Source organism: Cyanistes caeruleus, chromosome 22, assembly GCF_971803275.1.
Source record: "Cyanistes caeruleus chromosome 22, bCyaCae1.hap1.1, whole genome shotgun sequence".
NCBI lineage: Eukaryota > Metazoa > Chordata > Aves > Passeriformes > Paridae > Cyanistes > Cyanistes caeruleus.
This window is the reverse complement of record NC_141722.1, coordinates 3,622,154-3,645,038: the sequence shown is the minus strand read 5'-3', so window position 1 is coordinate 3,645,038 and position 22,885 is coordinate 3,622,154. Positions and strand designations below refer to the sequence as shown.

The 22,885-nt window shown below is 47.4% G+C and overlaps 1 protein-coding gene and 1 long non-coding RNA gene across 13 annotated transcripts in view; both read left to right on the top strand.

Moving 5' to 3' along the window:
* Positions 1-22,885, top strand: part of CAMTA1 (calmodulin binding transcription activator 1) — a 236,513-nt gene that overhangs the window by 13,097 nt on the left and 200,531 nt on the right. For 8 of the 12 annotated variants that reach the window (XM_086860599.1, XM_086860602.1, XM_086860593.1 and 5 more), the window contains exon 3: positions 10,906-11,024. In XM_086860599.1, the coding sequence (XP_086716725.1) occupies positions 10,906-11,024 (119 nt within the window). Of the gene's footprint in view, positions 1-629; positions 779-10,905; positions 11,025-22,885 lie in introns of those variants that run through there. The other 4 variants (XM_086860600.1, XM_086860603.1, XM_086860594.1 and 1 more) reach the window with 2 other exon arrangements.
* Positions 19,986-22,098, top strand: LOC111938597 (uncharacterized). Its single transcript, XR_002869027.2, has 2 exons — positions 19,986-20,071; positions 21,055-22,098. It is a non-coding gene; the product is annotated as an uncharacterized LOC111938597 (long non-coding RNA).

The following is a 22,885-nucleotide window of genomic DNA, read 5'->3' as shown; positions in this document are numbered from 1 at the left end:
GCCTTACTGAGGGCGGTGACAATCGCGGGTCACACGTGGCGCCTCTCACAAAACAGCCCCGGGGCGTCCCGGCGAGGTTAATTTCGCTCTCTCGGTGTAGCCTCGGCTCCGGTGCACAGGGCGGGGCGGCCCCGCCGGGCGGGGACTGGCGGCCGCGCCAATCGCCGCCTTTGTTTGGGGTCACCGGGCGCGGGAGGGGGCGGTGCCCGCTGGCGCCGCGCGCAGCCAATGGGCGGGGCCGGGGCCGCGGCCGGCCGGCCGGACCGCGTGCCCCATTGGAGCCGCGCGCCGTCATTCTGGCGGACGGCGCTGCTCGTTGGCCGGCGGCGCTCGCGGTGTTGTGCGTCAGCCGCTTAGTCCCGCCTTCCCCGTGGGGCGATTGGCTCCGGTGGCCGTCAGTTGCGTACCCTCGGCCCTCCAGTGGCTGCTGCGGCCGTCGATCACGCGTTTCGTCCTCCCCCCGCTCGCCCGCCCAGCGCCACCGCTGAATGGCTGAGGCGCGTGCCACTGAAGCGGTGCCGCATTGCCATTGGCGAGGCACGGTGTCCATCGCGCCCATCCCCTCCGGGGACCCGCCCCCGGCCTGCTACGATTGGCCGCCGGGGATGTCAGTGCAGCGGATTGACCAATGGGCGGCGCGGGGCGTGCGCGGTGCGCGCGGGGCGGCCGGGCCGGCGGCGGCGCGGGAGGAGGCGGCGCGCGCCTGGTCCCGGTCGCGAGGAGGCGGAGGAGGATGTGGCGCGCGGAGGGGAAATGGCCGCCGAAAACAAGCCGGAAGGTGAGAACGCGGCCGGGCCGCCCCCGCCCCGCGCCGGGCCCCGCGGAGGGCCTGCCCGCCGGGCCGCCCCCGCCCCCCGCCACGGCCCCGCCGCGGGGCGGTGGCGGCGGCACAGGCCGGGCCGCGCGGCGCGAAGTTTGCGGCAGCGGCGCCCCCGCGGGGCCGGGCCGGGCCGGGCCGGCGGACGGGCGGGCCATGTGCGGCAGGAAGGCCGCGTGGCGCGGGGGCCGCGGCGGCCGGGCCGGGCCGGGCCGGGCACGGTCCCGCCTCCCGCCGCCCGCCGGCACGTGCCCGCCCGCCGCCAACATGGAGGCCCCGGCGGCGCGGCCGGCGCGGGGCCGCCGCTCGCCACGGCCGGGCCGGGCCGCCCCCGCCACCCCCCCCGCGGCGGCGGCGCACGTGCCTCGCGGGCGCGCGCCCGTCGGAAGCTGGGTGGCCTTGGCCGCGGCCCCGCCAGACCGGGGCCTCCGCGCCGCGGGCGGGCCGGAGGCGGGCGGAGCGGCGGGCGCGAAGGTGAGCGCGGTGCGGGCCCGGTCTTGCCGGGGGCCCCAGGGCGCCCGAGTGAGGCCGAAAGTTGCCGGCGCGGCGGGAGCGGGGCCGGCGCGTCCGCAAGGGGGAAGCGCCGCTCCGCCGCCGCTCCTGCCCCCAGCCCGGCGGGAGCGGGGCCGTGGCCCGGGTTCGGCGGGAGGCGGGTTGGGTATTTCGCATTATTTGAGATAAGTTTGTCCCGACCGGCTCGGGCAGCGGTGCTCCCCCGGACCCCGCCGGCCGGGTGGTCGCGGCCGGTACTGGTGTCGGCGCCTCCATCTTACAGGGGCGGGAGGAGAGAGCGGAGGGCAGTTCACATCCCTTGCCTCAATCCGGTTGAACATGCCAACACCCCAGGGATTCGCCTGGTTGTAGTTGGGCACCTCAAGGAACGGTGTTTAGTAGAAAGTAATAGGGATTTTTTTTTTTTTATTTATCTACCACAGCAGATGTACATTCTCGCCTAGAACCCATTTGTATTCTTTACTGGGAAAACCCTTCATAGAATACAAGGATTTTTATCCCACCTTTTGTCTGGATTTTTTTATCGGATTGCTTTGGGAATATATTTTTTTGCGTAGTTTCTTGGTGGCTGTAGAGCACCCCTGGGCATAGGTTTGAGTTTTGACTGCGTCGCGTTCAGCGCCGTGAAATTCAAAGGCTCTGCAAAAATCTAAAATTTAAGTAGTAGAGGTAATTTTGAGTGTTGTTGGCTTCATCTTTTACTAAGCTCTTTGATGCTCCCAAATCCATTAGTTCGATCTTTCCTTTGGTCTGACAGACGTCGGGGCTTCATTCTTTTCTCACTTGTGTTGAAGTACATGATTAACTGCACTGAAGTAGTAAAATGCCACCTGGCTAACGGGGGTGTGAGCGAGGAGAGGGCAAGCGTTCACCTGGACTTCCTGGCTCAGATTGTGACGTTTTGGTTCTCTTGGGGGTGACAGTATTGTCACCAAAGGACAGTCGGGTTCGATTCACTTTTCGGGCTTGTTGTGCCAACGTGTGCTGGATTTTTCCTGTGTAAAGCACAGGTTTCAGTGTGCTTAGCCCTGTGAGACTGCGGCTCTACGGACCACGCAGATCAGTGCTCCCTGACTGGGAAGGTAACTTGTCCTTTCCGCTTGTTATTTACTGCAACTTTTGTATGTTTGGGCATGGTAGCTGGTTTCAGGGGGCGGGTGAAGTGTGTCTTTGCTGAGGAGATGGGTCGGCAGCCGTGTTTGCTCTCTGGAGTAGGGCTGTACAGGAGCTGCCAGCGAGACGCCCGCTGTGCCCGGCGCTGCCGTCCGGTGTCTCCGCTGGCTGGACCGGCGCTGTCTCTGCTCTGTGCCCGTGCTCTGCACGGCAGCGTCGCGGAGGTGGGAGCGGAGCAACCCCTGCTCGGCACTGGCTCCCGGGGTGTTCTCGTACGAAGTCACAGAGCTGCTCCCCCGCTGACCTACTTTTGCGGTGGATTTTCAAGGAGACGACATATAAACCATTCATTCCTTAAACCTAAACTCCACCTGTCAGAAACTTAAATGGGAATGCTTTTAAGGCATGATTCAAGCAGAGCGTTTCACCAGTAGTGCAGGTGCTGGAGGAGAGAACACAAGTTGCTGTAGATTTTAGTTACTTCAATGAGTTAAAAGCGGCTGTAAATGGCAGCTCGCGGGCCGGCTGCGGAGCAGCGCTGCTTTCATTGGGGAGCCGCCTGCTCCATCCCCCCAGCGCGGTGCAGCAGCGGCGAGCCTCTGAGCAGCAGCACACGGCTCTGCAGACCTGCCTGGCCTTGGAGCTCCCTGCCGAGCTGCCGCTGGGGCTCCTTGTGCTCCGCGGACAGCGGGAGATCCCCTGCGGGAGCTGAGGTTTGGAATGAGGCTGGCGCCACTGTCCCTTGGCTGCAGGAGAGAGTTCCACGGCTTGGAGAACTCGGGTGAGTTTCTTCTTTTCTGGTTTCCTCAGGCAGGATGAGACTGGTTCAGTGACTGAGCGGCTCTTGCCATCCTGCAGCAGAGGATTTGTGGGTTTTGTAGTTGCTGCTGTGTTTTGTGCATCTGAGCTGAGCTGGGAGGACTGACCCTTGGTGGTGCCATCTTGGCAGCTGTGACAGCTCTGAACTTGATCGGGGGTGCTAAGCGGGGGTGGGTGTCCTTTTGAAAACTTTCTTTTTCTAATTTAAAGTTCAAAAGGGTAAGAATGTATACGGACAGCCTTTTAAATTTTATGTTCTCACAGCCAGGTATCTCTAACCAAGAGCTTTGCAGAGAGTAGTTCCCATGTGTTCTGGCGTGTGGCTGGCGCAGGGGCCCGGAATTTTGTTGTGTGCTGAGTTCAGTTATGTGTGGTTGTTGAATCTTCTGTCTGCTAGTTGAAGCAGGGTCATAGGTGGGATGGCAGGAGGAGGTGGTGTTTTTCCCTGCAGCTCCTGAGTAGAGGGTGCTGGTGGTGTGGGCTGACTGAAGAGGGCAAGTGGAGCCTCAGATGTTAATGGCTTTGGAGGGACTATTTGGGGAACAACATCCTTTTGAAAACAAAACATTCCTGATTTGGTTGTTTAGTAGCAGATATTTACTTCCCTCTGCCGAAGTGTTACCTGAGGTTTTATTACTTAAACAAACGTGAAGTTATGATGTGCTGATGGCCGGGATTGTGTGCTGCAGGATTGGACTGTCGTGGGGAGGAGGCAGCATTTGATGCTCCGCTCAGTCCACTCCTTGCCCCAGAATTTTTGCTGAATCTCAGTGCTGGGATTTTACCAGCATTTCTGTTGTCAGAATTGAAAATAAACTGTCTCCTGGTGAAGTTTCTAGACCCTCTTCATGGGCTGTCAGCCAGCAGGACGGGTTCAGGGAATGGGCTTCACTCCCTTTTTCCAAACAGTAGGAGTTACATGTTTTTGAGGTCAGTTTTTTGAGTACTTTTGGTATTTTAATTGTGTTGTTCCCAATGTAAAGCTTAGGGCTTGTTTAAAACTCTGATTTTTAAATTTAATTCTGTGTCTCTTCCTGTTAATGACTTTCACAACTACTTTGGCTTAAAGGTTTTTTGGTTTATTTATGTCAGTGTTAAAGCCACATATGCAGGATACCTTCCTGGAGATGTATTAACTGAGATTTCATTTCCTGTATCAGAAAATGATGTAGTGAAACGATACTGTAGAAGTACAGTTAAAACGAATACCTTCAAATTTAGTATTTAAAGACTAAGTGACCTTACATTACTAGCGGTCTTAAATGGTTCTTACAAAGAACTCCTTACAAAGGTGGACGTGTTTGGAGGAAGGGGCAGTAGGTATCCTCCCTGTGTCCAGACAGCCTTCAGAAAGAGGGAGCTAGAATGTGACCTTTCTTTTTCAGTGTCCCTCTGTCTCTGCTTCAATAAGCCACATGGGAAAAAAACCCCAGCCAGCAAACCCAAACGTTGCCAGGGAGTGAAGCAAGGTTGGGTGGAGTGCTTGTGGAATACCGGGCTGGTTAATTGAGATGCAGTGCTGCCAGCAGCTTCCTGCAGGTTCGGTGTTCCCTGGTTTCCGCTTCCACACCTTGCTGAGTTTTCACTTTGTAGTTTTCTCCCCTCACTTTGTGTCCTGTTTTTACCTTCCTTGGCTCCTGGCAGCCCTGTGTTGTGTTAGTGCTGTGTTAAACCCTATGGGTTTGGAAAGGCAGGTTTGCCTGCGGGAGCTGGTGCCTGTCTTAGCCCCAGTCCTTTGGGGTACAGCACCAGCTCTATTTCCAGGGCAATGCTGAAGGGCCACTCCGTGTTGAGGAGCGGTCACAGCACTGGGTGAATGAGAGCAAACTCTGTTCTCACTGGACATGGAGCGCTTGCTGTCCTGCTCACATCTCACACTTTGGTTCAGGGGGCTGGATTTTTCCAACCAGCTCTCCAGGTAGGTTTCCAAAGTCAAACTCTTTATGGTACAAAAAGAAAGAGGTGAAAATATCTGTGGCTGGTGGCTGCCAGCATGTAGGGTCAGAGTAAGTGACTGCCCTGGCCTTAGGTAATATTTCAGGACTTCTGGGAAATGTAGTGTTGAGAACATTGGTAGTATTAGAAACTAAATAAAGAGATGGTTTAATTTTTGCTAGACCTGGTCAGTAATATCCACCACTCATGGCCTCATTGCCACTGAATTTGATGATGTAATTTTAGTGAAAACCAAGGAGTGAAGGAATTGATGACATGTCTCAACCAAAGAGTTGTTGGTGATGGTGAGCAGTGGTTTCATCGTTCTGGTACACTTGTCAGATTTAGCAACCAAGTGGTGAAAGTCAGGAAGTAACGTGAGGAGCTGCAAGGAGAGACTGAAGCGACTGCACTGTTTGAACACTCACAAAGTTTGCTTTTAGAATAGGTCTTTGTGTACACCTTCTGATTGTAATGGAATTCTCTTGCTCCATTACCAAGGGCTTGGAACCTGCCTAGGTGGGAGAGGGACTTGTTTTGCTGGTGGGGGGAAGCAGAAGTGCTGGAAGCGTTGCACAGAGCACTAAGTGTATGGCAAGAGAAATAAACAGCTGGTTGTGTCACCCAGCCCTCAGCCAGTGTGTGGGCCTTCATTAGGGAAAATTTGGCTCTCAACTCTTCCCCAAAATCCACCATTTGCAGTTATACCTAACTGGTGTTCACACTGAATTTAATTATAAAATGTCAAGAAACTTTCTGATATATGAAAAGGACAAAGGGACTTGGGAGTAGCATGTTACTTGTGGGGAGAATTGGGCCACTGATGCACAGCAGCAGCTTTTGTTATATTTGTGTTTCTTAGAATTGTTTGTAGTTTGTCATAGCAACGAAGTATTTATCACAAATATTCCACAACACCAAGGCTAGATTCAGTAACTTCTAGAGGAAAATTGTTTTGTTGCTCATCCTTCATACTGCCACCATTCCTGTGATTCCCTCCTTATCCTTTCTGGGTTTTTTCCTTCCTCACTTATTCCATGCAGGCAGCAGTCCTGGCCATACACATGCTGGTTTGTGTTGGCCTCTTGCTCCTGTTGTACATTTTTACCTTTGCCTGAACTGCTTAGTCTTTCCTCATGTCCTCCCCTCAGCCCTGGGCTGCATCCCGTGCTGGAAGACTGGAAATGCATTTGCTCAGCCAGTGTCTGACCAAGTGCTGGCATCCAGTGGAGCCCTGCTGAGACAGCAACACTGCAGAGCTGGACCTGGTTATCTTCTCTTAGCCACCCTTGATTGATATTTAGAAATCTACTTTTGTTGCCAAGAGATTTACTACTGCAATCATACAAATATTTCTAGCAAACAGACCAAGTGCTGTTGGGTTTGCTTCTGTTGCCGCTTTTTATGGATGGAAGGTGCCAGGATTAATGCTTAATTGTGAGAAATAGTATGGCAGTTCTGCAGTTGTTTGGATATGTAGTCATTCTTTGCATTTATTTCTTCCAGATGGAGTTTGTTGGATTTGTCTGTGTCTGGAGTGACTGGGTGGGTGGTGACTGTGGTGACCTCTGTGCACTGTGGTTTTGTGGTGTCACTTGTGTGCTGTAGGACTGCAACTCTGGCAATTCAGTGGTTGGTCAGTGGTGGTGGGATCAGCTGGATGTCTGCCCCTTTCCCAAATAATGATGATTGTGGGATTTTGATCATTTGTTTTGTACTAAAGTGTCCATTTGTAATGTTTAAACACCTCTTCCCTCTCCTGAGGTAGTTAAGGAGATGGCCAGCCCTAAGTTATTATTTCATAATAATGGGTTTATAAAACTTGTGTTTGTGAGTTTATAGCTTACTTGTGTTATTTATTTCCAGTATAGACCTGCCTGCAGATCAGCAGCTGATCAACATCCTTTTGGCCATTTCTTTATTTTCCAATTGCATGTTATATAGGCAAACTGTGGTAGTTAATGGGGCTCCAGGTCTAAATTCACCTCCTGGATCACCAGAGATTTAAGAACCAGTTAAAGAAAAAGTAAAGGGGGTAGGGGGTTGTTTGGAGAGTGGGGGTAGAGCACAGGCTCTCTGTGATTTGCTGTTGTGCACTTTAAAGTTTTATGGCCCATGGTGCATCCCTTGGGAGGATAAAGTGCAAGGAGCATGAAGAAACCCATAAAATGACGAAGGGTTTATGTGGTATAATTAATGTGGAACTTTCCATGAACTTTATAATACTTACACTTTCTTAATTCTACACGAGTTTCTGGTTTGCTAATAAGTAATCTTGAAGATTGCTAATGGAACTTAAATTTTGCATTTTCATCCTGAATTATAACAGGACACATTGTAGGCTGCTATATTTTAGTCTGTAGCTTCCTTACTTGAGTTCTCAGCTGTGGCTGTGCCTGCCTTGGGAAACATTTTTGAGCTGTGGCCAGCTCTGCACTAAAAACCCCCATGTTGATAGAGCTTTACTGGCAAATCCTCCCCGTGCCAGTGTGGCTCTGCTTGCACAGACACTTTTTATTGACACTGGATGGATTTGCAGATCTCGGTGTTGTTAGTTGCACCTGTGGCAAAAATAAATAAGGAGAGAGTTCAAGTAAAAATCTGGATTTGCACAGTAAAACCAAATCAGTGTTAGGAAGTTGCAGCTCCTGTTTTTAGCTAGTGAGGAAATTTTAGTTGGTGATAAATGGAGAAGTTTGCCTGCTGGGTGCTCTGCCTGTGCTGCTGGGTGAGCAGGGCTGTGGAGCAATGTACACCCTTTTTCCTCTGCGTTCACCAGGAGCCTCCATGGTAGTGGATGGGCTCATCAGCTGCACTAGCAAAGGCAGATTTGATTCTAGCCATGGGGTAGCATGGAGGCTGGGTTTGCTCCACCTCCTTAATGATGTCGTGGTGTTTCTTGTGAGGAACAGGACCAGGAAAGTGGTGGTTCATTTGGAAGAATGGGAATTCTTGTCCCACCAGTACCCTCAGTGCCACTGGGTGAGCAATCCTCTTCTGTTCCCAGCTTCCTTGGGCTGTTCTTCCCACACAGTACCTTGTGTGATTCCAGAGGGCTGAGAAGCAAGTTTGAAGGCAGATGTGTGTACATTGTTTGGGGCTATGGGTTCTTCACTCTCATAGCTGGTTGGCCTATTTCATCCTTTTGCAAGGTCAGGCCTGGTTTAGAGGTCACTGGATTTAGGATTTGCATCCCATACCGTGATGGTTGTGTGGTGTTCTGACTACATGGCTTGAGGAATCCATAATGAAATAACGTTTGGATCGAGGCAGGAGGCAGTTGCTTGTCACATAGGGGATTTTTTGGAGTGAGGAAATGCCCTTGCTAGATACAGAAAAGGGAGGCATCTATGAGATGTAGTCGTGTTACAGGATGGTGAGAATGACCTTCCATTGCTGTAATAACAGAAGGTGGGAGATGCTAACAACAGGAGTTGGAATGTTTAGCGTCAGCAAGTTCTAACAACTTCTACCAAAACATTTTAAAGGGCTCTATTATCCATAGGCACTTTCTGGATTAATAATACTGATAATTGATGACAATGGAAGAAAGTTAATAAAACGAGCTGAATAATTAGAGGTCTGCCAGCCCTGCAAAATAATGGAATGAGTGATAGAGGGCTTGACTGATACGGAGGTAAGGGGAAGTAATACAATTAATGTCAATTAAAATGTGCCCATGGAAAATAAGCTGATGAGATGTAACTGGGATGTAGTTTGGCTGATAAAAGCAATAATGTGTGCTGTAAAATACTTTGTGCCTTAATGAATTGAATGTAGAGCAATGCAGTGTTTTGAATGAGAAATGGAAATGGTGTAATATGAATGCAGGGATTGTGAAATGAGTATTGGCTGCATTGGGTGGTGGATCTGGAAATGGCTGGGGGCTGCCTGGCATGTCAGGCCTTGCCTGGCTCTGGCTTTTGCCATGGGCAAGTTGTGTTTTTGTGGCTAACTCCAGGTATCATAACTTGGGTGTCTGTGAGGCTTTGAGTGGCCCACGTGCAGGGAAATAATGGTGACAGTCATACATGCAGAGCATCTACTGGGGAAAGGATGTGGTCAAAAAGGCCCATAGACTCATGGTCTGAAATACTCAATATCCAGATAGAAATCCTGGAATGGCGTCATGGAGAGCACTCTCTCCCTGATTTCTTCAGCAGTCCAGCAGAGATCGATCCTGCCAGGCTGCTCCTTGCCCAGGAAGAAGTTGGGAAGTGGCAGCGCTGTTGATTTAGTCTGACACAGCCACACAGTAAAGTTCCCAGGAACTCAGGGAGCACGCAGGACTCGTAAATTACAGAGCAGCTCACGTTTATCATACACATCGCTGCTTATCTTGTAAACTCATCTGCTGGGCTTGCACGAGCAGTTGATTTAACAGCATGTATATTGTTGAACTTGACACATCCAAGAGTCTAATCAAGCTTTAAGAATACCAGAGATGTCTGGCTGCTGGTGTGAAGTATCTGCAATTCCTGAGTAACTTCTAAGAATGATCGTGGTCCAGGCTATGTGAGGTTCACTGCAGGTCACAGGGAAAAGTCTGTGTCGTATGGAATTTTATTGTAGTGCTGGCATGTGTTTTATGACATAAAATGATTAGATGTATAAAATGAAGTTAATATCCTTTTTCTGTACATTTCCAAGTGGGAAATGATTATAAATTAATTTTGTGGGGTAAAAAGCCAGTGAGTGCCTCTACTGCTTGTGTAGCACTGCCCAGGATCTGTGACAGGATGCATGAGACTGGTGGAAGATGACAGATATGGTGTGTTTGGAGGGAGAACTGATAAAGTTCTGCGTTGTGGCCGGACTCTCTTATGCTGCTGCTCCAGTTCCCTTTCCTGTGGGGACTGATTTGGTTGATAAACACATGCATTTCATGGGTGCTCTGATTCTTTTGATGGTGTTAAAGGGTGATTGAGAGACATCTTCAAGGTGCTGCTGCTGAGACTGCTGCAGGCTGGTGTGGATTTGCAGGGCTTTTGGAACTCGGGTCTTTTAAGGGGGATTGATGCACCTTCTACATATTTAGCAATAAAAAAAGAACAATTTGTATTATTTAGTATTTCTGCTTTTGACACCCTTGGGCATGGTGAGGTAGAAAAATTTCTATTCCTCTTTCTCACTCTCATGTTGAAGAGATACATTTACTTTCTGAGCTGTGAATGGTAATAGAAGTAACTTGGGCTTGATCAGGTATGGCATGTTTTAGTTTTAAATGAACTAATAGACCCTGAGTTGCATTTCTGCTGCAGCTTGACAAAATTATAGCAGGTGCTGGGGCTCTGTGCTTATTTACTTGCAAATCCTGTCAAGTGTGAACTTCATTTATGACTTCCCTGGCAGGTCGTGCTGGTGTGGTCACAGCTTCTACAGTGTTTTGTTGCTATTGCTTGTAAAATTTGCCACTGAGGGAAATAATGAGCTAAAATAGGCACAGGTAAGTACACACAGGCTCCTTGTGCCCAAATCAGTCAAGGCTCTTCTAAAACTTTGCAACCAGAAAGAATTAAACTGTATTTATATTTCTGAAATAAAGTTGCAGTTTCAACAAAAAGCTGCTTATTTGTCTTATTGCCATGGCAAATTGCTCTTTTTGGACAGGGGAACTGGGTGGTTTCCAAGTCTTGCTATCGCTCAAGTCTCTTGGTTGAATCACCCATTCTCCTGTGTGTACATCATGTGTCTCCTCTTTTTTCTAGATGATCATGGGAACAGCAATGGCAGTCATGTAAAAATCTTTTTACCGAAGAAGCTGCTTGAATGTCTACCAAAATGTTCAAGTTTACCGAAAGAGAGGCACCGCTGGAACACTAACGAGGTAGTTAAATCTCTTACTTATTCTTAAATGTACCAGCTTCCTTTAATGCTTATGGATTGTTTTGTGAGAGCATGCCATGCAAGTTACAGGGTATGAATTCCCTGGCTCTGGACCCTGTTCCATAAATAATAAGTCCTAGTACATGCTGAAAGTGAGCTTTAAGTGAGACTTGAAGGCAAATGTGGAAGTTGACTGCTAATATAGCAGGAGTCTATGGTTCATGTATGTGTGACTTGCCTCAGAGTCAAATCTCATATCGCCTTAATGACCCATTTCAAAATGGTTTAAAATTAGATAGGTGTGTTTATACTGCAGTGAATAAAGTGTTACCTTCCTGTGCATGAAGACTTCCGAACCAAAATGCGGTGTGTGTTCTTTCCTGCCACATAGAGTCCTGGGAAATAACCAGCTTACCTCTGTCTGAGTAATCTCATTAAGAGCAAGGGAAACCCAGAACTGGGTGCTTTTTACTGGAATCCATTTACCCTGAGTGTGCTGGTCACAGATCACCTGATTCTGCATTATGGTTGGGGTAATTTAAATAAAGAATAAGTATTTAAAATTCTGTGGGCCAAAGTGAAGTTAAAGAACAACTCGGGTAGCTCTACAATCCCTAGGCTTTATTCCTGCTGTGCAGCAATGCTGGATGTCTCGTGGCAGTACCCACAGTGTGTAGTTTTAGTTTTTAGTAGCTCTGTCTTAATGTAGCTGTGCCCTATTTATGGGAATCACTTAGTAATAGAGGCAGTCCACTTGGAGAAACAATTGTAAGACTCCAGTTAGTGTTTGCTTGTTGGGAGCTGACTGATCCCTCATTTGTAGATCTAAACTTGTTAACAGAACCTGTGTTCATGAGTTTAACACCTGCAAGTGGCAGCTGAGTGCAGGATCAAACACGGCTCACTTCTGTGTGTATGTATTAGCTGAGCATAGAATCAATCACAGAGCAGTGACTGTGTGTATTTTTCAAAATTGGAGTCCTTACCCATCTTCTTTTTGGTGTCTGGAAGTTACAATCAGGTATCTATTTTTAACATACCCAGTACTGTGATAGAGTGAATCGGGTCTTTGGGGCAGTTGCTGGCCTTGGCTTTTTCTGTGTAGATGTTATTGTCTTGGGTGATTTGAATTGAAATGTGAATTGTAGAAAATGCGGGTTGTGGTTTATTCTGTGGTAGTGTTTGTACTAATGGGGACAGGGCATGGAGCAGTGGCAATTCCAGTGGCTCTGACAGATGATGTTTGGACAAACACAGCTGGGGGAAAGCAAGCTCTGCACAGGTTTGTGACAGAATTATGGTCTTCCCTCTTACTGGAAAAATCTGATTGAGGTGAGATTTAGTCACTTTAATATTGGTGCTGTCCCCAGTGCAGAGCTTTGTGCACACACTTGCACATGGGGATTTGGCTAGGATCCGTGTGTGAAGCTTCCTATGGGTACAGGATGTGGCAAAGTTCATTATGCAGCTGAAAATTGTTATTATTCACGAGCAGAAGCAGGAAAATGCAGATGCTTGGTGTGGTGTATTAGGTTGGGAGCAGAATTTGGGAGCCTGGCTGTTCTTCTAATGGTTGTGTCAGTGTTTGGGGGAATGGGGAGTGAGTGGCTCTACCAGTGCTCACCAGTGTATTGCTGGGGTGGGACTGTCTGGTGCTGTAATTCTGGATGGATTGTATGCTGATAGACACAGATCATCAGCTGGGACATGAAAATCAGACCCAGCCCCTGTCTGTCTTTTTGAATGTCAGATTCCTCTCCCTCATTTGTATCCCCTCTTCACAAATTTCTCACTGAGGCTGTTAAGCCATGGGGATGTGGAGCTGGGTCTGTCCATGGGTTATGTCCATGGGCTTGTGCTGACTCTGCCAGCCTGGTTGGTACAGTGTCCCTGTTGCATGATTTAAATAAAAGAGCTTTTCTTGTGGCCAGAGATTTTTTGGCCCCATCAGCTTGGGGTGGGGGGAGAAATAGAAACAGCCAGAGTCTTATGCCTAGATGAAGTCTTGGAAATTTGTGTTAATTATGGGGGAGGAAGGAGCTGAGCTTCCAGATTTTATTGCCTTCCCCACCCCCAATCTGAAAGTTTAATTTTGTGCACTGTTATAAAACTTGAATTTTTCTTAGGTTATAATTGAATAATAATATTGGACTACATTCCTGAGGCATTCTTGAGGGAATAAATTCTTTCATCTGAGTACACAGGTGCTCTGCCTGTGCTAGTGAAGACAGAAGTTGTAAAGTAGAGGAGAAAAAGATGTATTTTATACAGTGGTATTTCCAGAATTTTTGTACTGATTTCAGAATTCCTGGTCCTGTGTGTGAGGTGCCTCCTGGACAGGCAGGTTTAGTAAAAGATGGAAAAGGAAGGAAATGCCTGAACAACTTACAGATCTGAACATGTGTGACAATGCTGTCCTCCATCTAAATGGTGTGTGTTGGGCAGTCATGGATGTCGAGGCTTGCTATGAGCTGCAGAGTATGAGTGTAGCAGGCACTGGTGTGAGATTCATCCCCGGGGTAGTGGGGCCGAACCCCTTAACCCAGTCACGACCCGACAACTTTCCAAAACCCTTAAGCATACCCTTTTGTGCTCCTTTGCCTGGGGATGGTTCAAGGAAACTTGAACATGGCTCTTGTCTGTCTCTTGTGCCCTGAAGCCCAGCACACAGGTGTTCCCAGCTGTGGGGGTGGTGGGCAGCAGGATGGGCATGTGCAGTTACTGTGCCTCCATCGGGTCCTCGGTGCTGCTGGTGCAGAGGTGTGGGAGCAGCCAGGGTAGAGCATCGCCATGGGAACACCGCAAATAACTTTTTCTGAGCACTTACGTCTGCAGCTTAAGAATAATGGTCAGATGTTACTCTGGATTGAGTAGTTGGGATGGAGAAACTGTCCTCTGAGAGCTGGGTGGGCTGTGGATGACTTTACACGTAGTAAAATCACGTGATGAGCAGCAAGAGAAATGGAGCACTTAAAAATGGTTCAAATGCGTTATTGAGGTACTTGCTTTCCATCGGATCGTGAATTTGCAACTGAAATGTTTGATGGCAATACATTTCCATACCAAGATGTCATCTTGTTTTAAATCAAGTTTATAGCGGTTTTATATTTCTTATTGAAGGAAGTGTTCCTTCTAATTCAATTTTTTTTACCAGAGGTAGAAAATCTTAAGTTAAGCCTAGCAATTTAATTACAGATTTACATTTTTGAAATGCCTGTAAAGGTGCATTGTGGTTATTTCTCTGGCTCTGGGAGAGGATAGAGATGGGGCTTTCATATGATTTCTCACATTAAGACAAATGAGTTAGTTGCCAGAAAGTTCTGCAGTGCTTTGTGCTTGTGAGGGAGTTCCTCACTCTAAGGGTTTAGTTGTTGTTTGCTATGAACCATTTTAGGGTTTGTGAAATGCAGATCTAGTTTGGTTTCAGTGAATGGATGGAGCAAAGGCTTCTGGCTTGGTGTGCTGGCAGTTCACCTTGAGTGAGAATTTTGGGAGTACTGGATCTCAGCTGGCTTCCATTGGAGTTGGAGCGGGGCTGGGCTCCCAAAGCAGGGCACAGAGCCACCCTCCAGGTGCCCCACTGAGCTCCTGTGTCCCCTGACAGAGGCGGTGAAGGTGGTGCCTCATTACCTGCTAGTCACTTTGGGCAGCAAGATACGTTGTCTGCAGGAGATGCATCCCGCTGCTTTCTGTCTGGGAATCAGCAGCTTCCTGGAGTGCTGGGGCTCAAGGATGTTGGAGTAACCTTGTCTCTGCACAGCGCTTGCCAGGCACCGGATTGCAGCTCTGAGCAGAGATGCCGTTCGTTAACAGTTGGCAGCCGCAGTCATTAATCATCCTTGTAAACACTTAATGACACGGTGTGAGAAAGAAGAAAAAGTTAAACACTGGAAATGTAAAATGCTATCTTGGGCTTTGGTTCCAACAGGATTCTCTATTTACAATCTGTTGGGAGAAGCCCAGAACTTGCATGGTAGAAAAAGCCAGCAGCAATTGCTCCATGTGCTTAGGCTTGTCTGGAGGGGCATGGCAGAACTGCCCTGTTCTCTAGAGTCAGCCAGCACTCACATTTTGCAGATTCCAGGCTCAGGTACAGCTTGGGAGAGTATTCAAATAATGCAATTATGAAACTCTATTTGAGCATTATTTAGCATAGGAATAAACTCTCTGCCTTTGCTGCCTGGGGGCCCGAGTCGCGTGTTCACTGACATCCCGATGTGCTCTGGCGTTCTTGCTTTGCTCGCATGACACTGACATTCTCCTTTTCGCTTGACAACGAGTTAGTTATTTGCCATCCTTTCTCTAAAGTGCGGAGAAGATTTTGAAGGTTTGGAGAATTGCCTGAGGGACGTGAGGGACCCAGTCTGATAGGGGGAGCGAGTCTGGAGCCTTCGGGCTGGCTGTGATTCTCTGAAATGCTGGAAGGGAAGAAGTGAAAGCAATACATCCCTGCTGCCTGCTCCTCCAGCTCCCCTCGGCCGCCGGCAGCTGAGTGTCGGGCAGCTGGTCACCGCATGGCTCCTGTCGCTGCATGTTTGTTCATTGAAGCCCTGCTCTGCTACAGACCCGGCAGCATGGCTACTGCTTTTTTGCCTTTTTTTTAAGGCTGCCTGGGACAGTACAGTGTATTACAGCCCTGCACTGCATGTTCCAGTTCATTCCTTATTCAGCAAAGTAGCTGAATGTGTTACAGATTCATGGTGTTGAGCAAGTGTATGGGACCAGTATGTGTCACCAACACAGCTGGAGCAGGAAAGGATTGTTGGTCCAGGTCACAGTGTCCCCTCAAGATGGCAAAACTCCACGGAAAAGGAGTCACACTCAGTACAGTTCCCTGGACTCTGAAGTCCAGCATATTTTTTTAAATGCTTTTCATCGATTCATTCAGATGTGTTCAGCTGGAGCACAGGGTTCCTGAGGCCAGAGGCTGTTGTGAGAGCCCTGTGCCTGCTTAGGAGCACTCCCAGGGCTGGAACATCCTCGTCGTCTGTGTCAGCTCTGGAGTTTCTCAAAAGCAAAAAGAATATTGAATTTAGACTAATTGCCTACTGCCCACTTGATCGCAGTATAAAATACCCCAATGGTAATGGCAAATGCTGTTACTAGAAGCGCTGTTGGTTTCTGTTCTGCCTGATCCTCTGCTGGAGGAGCAGCAAGGAAGTGGTTGCAGACCAGCTCCTCCTGCCCTTGCTGCTCTGGCGCCTCAGCCATGGTGCTGTGCCCTTTGCATGGTGCTGAGCCATGTCACCTTATGACAAGGGTTTGGGAATGGCAGGTGATGCCTTGCTGGGGGCAAAGTGTTTGCCAAGTGCTGGAGCAGCCAGAGCACCCATAAAATCCAGAGTGCCAGTGTCAATTCTCACCCTTCATTTCAGTGGTGGTGGTCTGCAAGGTCCTGGGCCTCAGACAGACATGTCCTACCTGGCTTTGTCACCAGTGAGCTGGGTGCCTGCACTGCCAGCCGGTGGTACCGTGTGTACAGAGCCTGCCCCTCCTCTCGGCCACCAGCAGGAATGTGAGGAACTCCAATTGCTTTAAAGAAGAAAGAGCTTGGCAAGTGAAATGCAAGGGAAACAGCGTTTGTAGCGTGAGGAGAGCAGTGTTGGTACACCTGACTGGGGCTGTCTGGCATGTGGGGGTGGCTCCTCCCGCTGCGCATGTGGCTGGGCTTTGAGGCTGATCCCTGAACGAGACGGCAATTTCTCTAACAGAACCACTTAATTGTGGGTTTATTTTGTGAAATAAATGAAATTCTGTGATTTGCTTAATGTGCAAAGCAGGAATGTGGTGCTGGCATTGTGTTTGCAGTTTCTCAGTTGTGTTTACAGCCCTAGTGACTGCTGTGAACGAGCTGGGGATTGAGCAGAATGGGAAGGTTACCTACCAATCTGGGTGATTTTGGACAAGGGCAGTAATGCCAGTTCATGCTATGCTACTCACAGAGAGATCCTGATGAGGATCCTCTTAGGGGAACCTAGCTTTTTTTCCCTTCCCGTTTGTTCACGTTAGGGTCAGTACAAAGGAGCTGATCTTGTAGTGCTGGGCAGTTCCAGAGTGCTGGAACTGGAGCGACTCCTATAAGGCAGAGCAAAAAATAGATGGAGAGTTGGGAGTAATTCACTGCCCTCCCGGATTTATTTTTTTTTGTTTTACTCCAAGTGAACTCTTGAATAAATTAAATTAATGAATTCACTTTTTTACACTTAATGATAGACTAAAGAAAAAAAAATACTTCATAGTTAGTTTTAGCATATTGTACACAATATATAAAATGTTGATGGTATTTAACCACCTGAATGTCATTAGTAACATGCCAAAGTACCTCTGAATATTGTTCAGTGGTATTAGGATTTTTTGCTGTTTGACACTTCCAGGTTCTTCCACAGAGTGGGTGTTGCAGATGACTGTAGTTCAGAAGCAATAAATGTGTGTCCAGACACTTGGACAGTGTCTGTACAGTGTCTCCAAATACTTTGTCTTGTGGGAAAATAAGGTGGAGTGTTATTTCCTCCAGTGGATGGACCTGGTGTGCTATTCTTAATCTGTGTCATCTGTTGTGGCTTGTCCTTGTTAACTGTACCTGATTATCCTGAAGTGTAGTATTAAAAGCAGAAGTGGAATCTGATGTGTGAGGAAGAAAAAGTTGGAGTTACCGGTTACAGAAACCCTTCTTGAAACATGAGGGAGTCAGGAGAGTTAATTAATTCAGTTAGTATTTATCTGTTTATCTGCAGGAATGCCAGCAGTAGTAGCAGATACCACTGCATTGTGTATCTGGGTCTCTGGCATGCCCAGCACTGAGTAAAAATACTCACTGGTGTTACACAAAGTATACTTCCACGTTATGCAAGGAAAATGTTACAACAAAGTCAATTTAGAAACTCAGTCTCTCTGCCAGGGCCTGGCATGTACACACACAAAGGAATTGGTTTACTTGGCAAATGAATAGGAATTGAGGAGATTATGTTTTGTAAGGGATTGAAATCCTGTCATCTTGGTCTCAGGTTTGCTGCTTCTGAGGGTGGATGTTTCATTTGGAATAGAAAAATCAGAGAATTTAGATGAGAAAGGAAAACTAGATATGAAGGAAAAAATAGTGCAAATGAAAGCAAAAGTTTTCTTCTGCTGGGGCACTGCCTTAGGAAAAGAGGGAAAGAAGCAGTGGTCTTTGCAAGGAACAGTGTCCTAGGAAGAGCAGGAGAGGGCATAATCCACTGCAATAGGGGAGAAAGAAAAGCCAAGTCTCTGTGCTCATTCCTTTGTATCTGGTGTCTGTGCCCCGTTTTGACAGACTACAGGAGCTGGGAGCTGTTTGCAGCACACAGCCCTGGACCAAGATGGGCACTGGAGAGCCCTGTAGAGCTGCCCCACCTTGGGATTGTGCCCCACTATTGTTGTCTCAGGGCTGAAATGTTCCTGGAGTTACCTAAAACTCATCTGTGCAAACTTCTTGTTACCTGGGAAGTTGTGAGGGAGCCCCATGATGTTGGTGTGTCCTGCAGGCATGTCCCTGTCATGCACCTCTAAGGTTCCTTAGCTCTGGGGTCTTCCTGGTTACAAAACTAATGTTGATCCATTCAGACTTAATCATCTGATGAGTCACGGCAAGTCTCTGTCTGTGCTGTTGAGTTATTGCAAAGTTTCTGGGTTTCCAGACTGCTTTCTTTGATATTGAGTTTGATATTGAGGCACATCTGCAGTGTGAGCTGTGGTGAGAGGAGGCAGCCTAGGGCAGCAGTGAGGGAACTGTGGAAACGTGGACTTACTAGTTTGGCTTACAGAAACTGGAATTGATAAATGCTGGAAATAATGGCAGGAACTGAGTTTTAAGGTCAACTTTAGCATTAGGGTTTGCCAGACACAGCTACTGAGGGGGAATATGGACCTTGTTGCATTCTTCAGCAGGTTCCTGACTGTGACACACGTGAAGCGGGAATGATGTGGAAAGATGAGATTTGTTTTCTGGAAAAACAACCAGGCAGACTAGATCCTTGTGCTACCTCTCAGTGTTATATATGGTGGTTCTCTGACACTGGGGCCTTCTTTGCCTGCAAAGGCAGGGTTTTGTGCAGAGAGTTTGTTTCTTGGCTTCAAGCACAGGGCTGGTTTGGTCCAGATAAGAGTCTCCCAAAACTTAATGCCTTGCCAGGCAGGAGGAGGGATGCTGGAATGAAGAGGGATGCAATGCCCTTGGTGGTTGTCTTTCTCCAAAAGTTATCTGATGTAAATATTACGTTCTCTGCATAAATTTAGTATAGATAATTGACTGCATCCTGCTTGGAAATGGGTACCAAAGGTTGTTTTATAGCTTCTGAGTAATTGAAATTCCAGGAGGAGAGGCCTTTGTCTTGGAAACCACATTTGAATTACTTTTTTATTGGAGTGTTAAAGCAATACGTTACGATGTGAGGGGTTCAGTGTGCGTGTGTGTCAATAATTACCAGATTTCCACAGTTACAGTGAATAAAGAAAACTGTTGAAAAGGCATTCAAGCTTTCCCTGAAAAGCAGCAATCCAACAGTTGTGTTGACAGCCAGGAGTGTTCTGACCTAAGCAGAGTGTCCTCAGCACAGGTAGCGGTCAGTGCCAATGCAGGACCTGCAGCCGAGGCTTGGGCTGCGCTGCCTCAAGCCCTTGGCGCTGAAAACAGTTCATGAAACAAGAAACCAGTGCTCCAGCATGGAAATGGGAAAACTTTAAGGAGCCTGTCTACAGGGAGAGGTTAATAATAACAAGCCAAAGTGGCTGGAAGGAATGACCCAGTGTGCTGGGGCAGCGTGGCCGCAGGAATGGTCAGTGGCCGCAGGAATGGTCAGTGGCCGCAGGAATGGTCAGTGGCCGCAGGACACCAGCACAAGAGAGTAGTAGAGTATGCTGCCATGGGCTGGGTGTGGAGTGCAAGAGCTTTGATGTGCTTCCATAGAAGGTTCTAGTTTTACTCACTGAAGCTCCTTTGTTTTGCAGAGATCTTGATGCAGACGCCCTTTTGGATTTCTTTTTAATAGTGTGTGACCCTTCACCTTTGATCCCTTGACCTGCATTACTTTGGTAACCATTTCATTTTTTTAATTTCATTTCATTTTTAATTTTGGTGTGTAAGCTGTAACATTTCATCATTTTAAACTGTAGTGTTCTTTGACCTCCCCAGATGTCTTTTTTCTTTTCTACGAGGATGCGCAATGTTGGCTTTTCTTGAATAAACATTATTTCAGTTGTTAATAAAATAAGTTTTTTTTTTTGTTGGTTTTGCTTCCTTTAAGTTTGTGTGTATGTTTCCTTTATAATACTTTACTTCTTTTGATCTGTGTTCTCCTGCTTAATCTGTTTTGATATTTATGTACATCTTTGCTTTTAATTCACATTTTTTCTACAGTTCTTTTGTTCAGTAAAACCCATGCTCGTGGCCTGTCTGTGGCCCACCCGTGTCCCCCTCTAGTCAACTTCCATAGCTTAAAGTAACCTTGGGAGAATTTCAGATACACTTATGAATAAGAACTATTCTTTGTTGTTAAATTTTTTCCCTGTCCTGAAGTTAACTTTTCCTAACCATCAGCTCCAAACTGATAGCTGTTTTAATAAAAGATTAGGCTTCAGACCAAAATGAAAATCTTACTTGAAACTCAATTTGCATTTATTTTTCTGTTATCATTGGAGCCCAAAGGGAAGTTATCAATGCTTGGAGCTGTGCTTTAGGCACGGCTGTGCTTAGGGAAGCAGTGTTGTATGTACGTGGGATGGCAAAGCCCCCAACGCTTAGTTGGTTCTTTCCATTTTCCTGTTGAAAGGGAAGCCGTGGATAAGACATATTTTGGCCAGATTCTATTTTTATCTGGTAAATGATCATATGAAATCCACTGAGCATGGCCCACTGAAGTACAGATTACTTTTTAAGTGTCTCATTATTTTATTCTCTAACATTTAATGCTGAAGTTTTAATTGCACACAGATGAAGCTGCTAAATGAGCACTGAAATGGATTTAGGTCTTCTCAGAGCCTTGTTGATGCTTATAAAACTTTATATCGTTCATTAGGACTACAGATTAAAATTGTAGCGAGCTGTTCACGTAGTGCCACTGGGCTCAGCTGGTGCCTGGCCTCTGAAGGAGCCTGGAGCTCACCTGAACACCCTCCTGGACTGCATTTGGCTCTGCTCCTGTCCGGGAGTCCTGCTGACCTGAGCCTGAGCTGTCTCCTTCCCCTCTGAGGAGTCCTCTGTGAGTTTTGAGGGATTCAGCCCTAGCAGGTTCTACCTGAACTGAGGGGATGCACCATCAACATCAGAACCTGGTTCAGGAAACAGCTGGTTTGAAGTGGCATCCCTGCCTGAGAACGGTATATCCAGCACTGATCTCTGTACTTAACTGCAAGATCCTTGTTTTTAAACTGCCCTTGTGTGGCAGAATTGCCTGCTAAAATAGTGGCAGATGCAGTATCCACAGAATTCCCTGCCCAGCACCTCTGTGTTACTGTATGAGTTTCTCTGACCCTGGGGCTATGAGCTGTGCTGGATTGTCACAGCCTCCATCAGTGCTTGAAGCATTCAGATGGATTTTCCCTTCCCCTCCTGTTCCAAATTTCAGCTGTAATTGTTTTTGTAGACCTGGAGTTGTCAGTTCTGGTACACAGACTGCTGCTTCTCACCAAGCCTGGCTGGGATGGCTGGGATGTGGCTTTGGCTTGGGTTTAATGCTACCTGTCAGCCTGAGAAGAAGAATCCTCCAGAAACCATCTTAAGCCATTTCTCCAGTCTCCAGAACAGGAATTTTAAAACTCATTGGGAAAAAATACTTACTTACTTTTCCAAAGAAAACTCCTTGAAGACTCTTTTTCTCCTCGTAACACATATTTTATGTTGGCAGCAGTTAGATGTGAATGCCTTGACTTTCCAGTGCAGCAATTCTTAAAAACCTTTATTTAAACGTCTGGAAACTGAAGGAAATCTCCTTCCCTGTGCAGACAGCTGGCTGTTGGCTGCCTCCTGCTAGAACAAATAGCAGGGAAAAAGAAGAAATGGAATAAAAATATGTCTGATGTTGGGAATTGGAGTCAATAATAAAAAAAATAGAGCTTAAAAATGGCTAGAATGTCTTGGGTTTTTTTGTTTGTTTTTTTTGTCTCATTTCATGTTTTGTCATGTCCATCCTGCCTTCTTTCATAAGGTAAGCGCTCTGACCCATGGCATTTTCCGGGTGTAGCTCCCAAGGTGGTGGGATGCATGCTTTGTTGTGATATTTCCATGTATTGTGTTAGATGCAGATGGTTATTCGCAGAAATCCCTGTAAATAATATGGGTCATGGCTGTTCAGCTGTTGCATGGGGCTTCCAGGATGCTAGAGCTGCTGAGGGAGGAGAAGGTGTACAGCCTTTGGGAAGGGAGGAGATAGGAATTGTCCCCCATTTTCTCTATAAAACACAGTAAATATTGGCAAGAAAAGCTGCTTTGTTGACCCAGCAGTAGCGCTGCTATTTGCCCCAGTGTAAAATCTGTCCCCAGGTTTTTGCTGCAGTGCTGCTGGATACAGCAGGAACAGCAACAGCTGACCCTTAGATGGCAAGAGAAGATGGAACTCAATTCGCTTTACTGAGCTTGTTTTTCACTGAGCAGTAACTCAAATACATGTTTTCATCAAACACTTAATCAAAGAACTACACAAATGCTGCAAAATGTTTGCAAAGCAAAACATTTGTCTATTTAGATATTGAGAGAATACTCTATTGAGAGATTTGTTCCTGCTTATGAGATTTTTCTGTTACTCAAAGCCAGAATGTTGACAACATCCACTCCTGAAACAAGTCTTAATTTTGAAATCTATGCAGTATCTTCTGCTGCTGGAGGCTCTTACGTATTAACCTTAAGAGAAG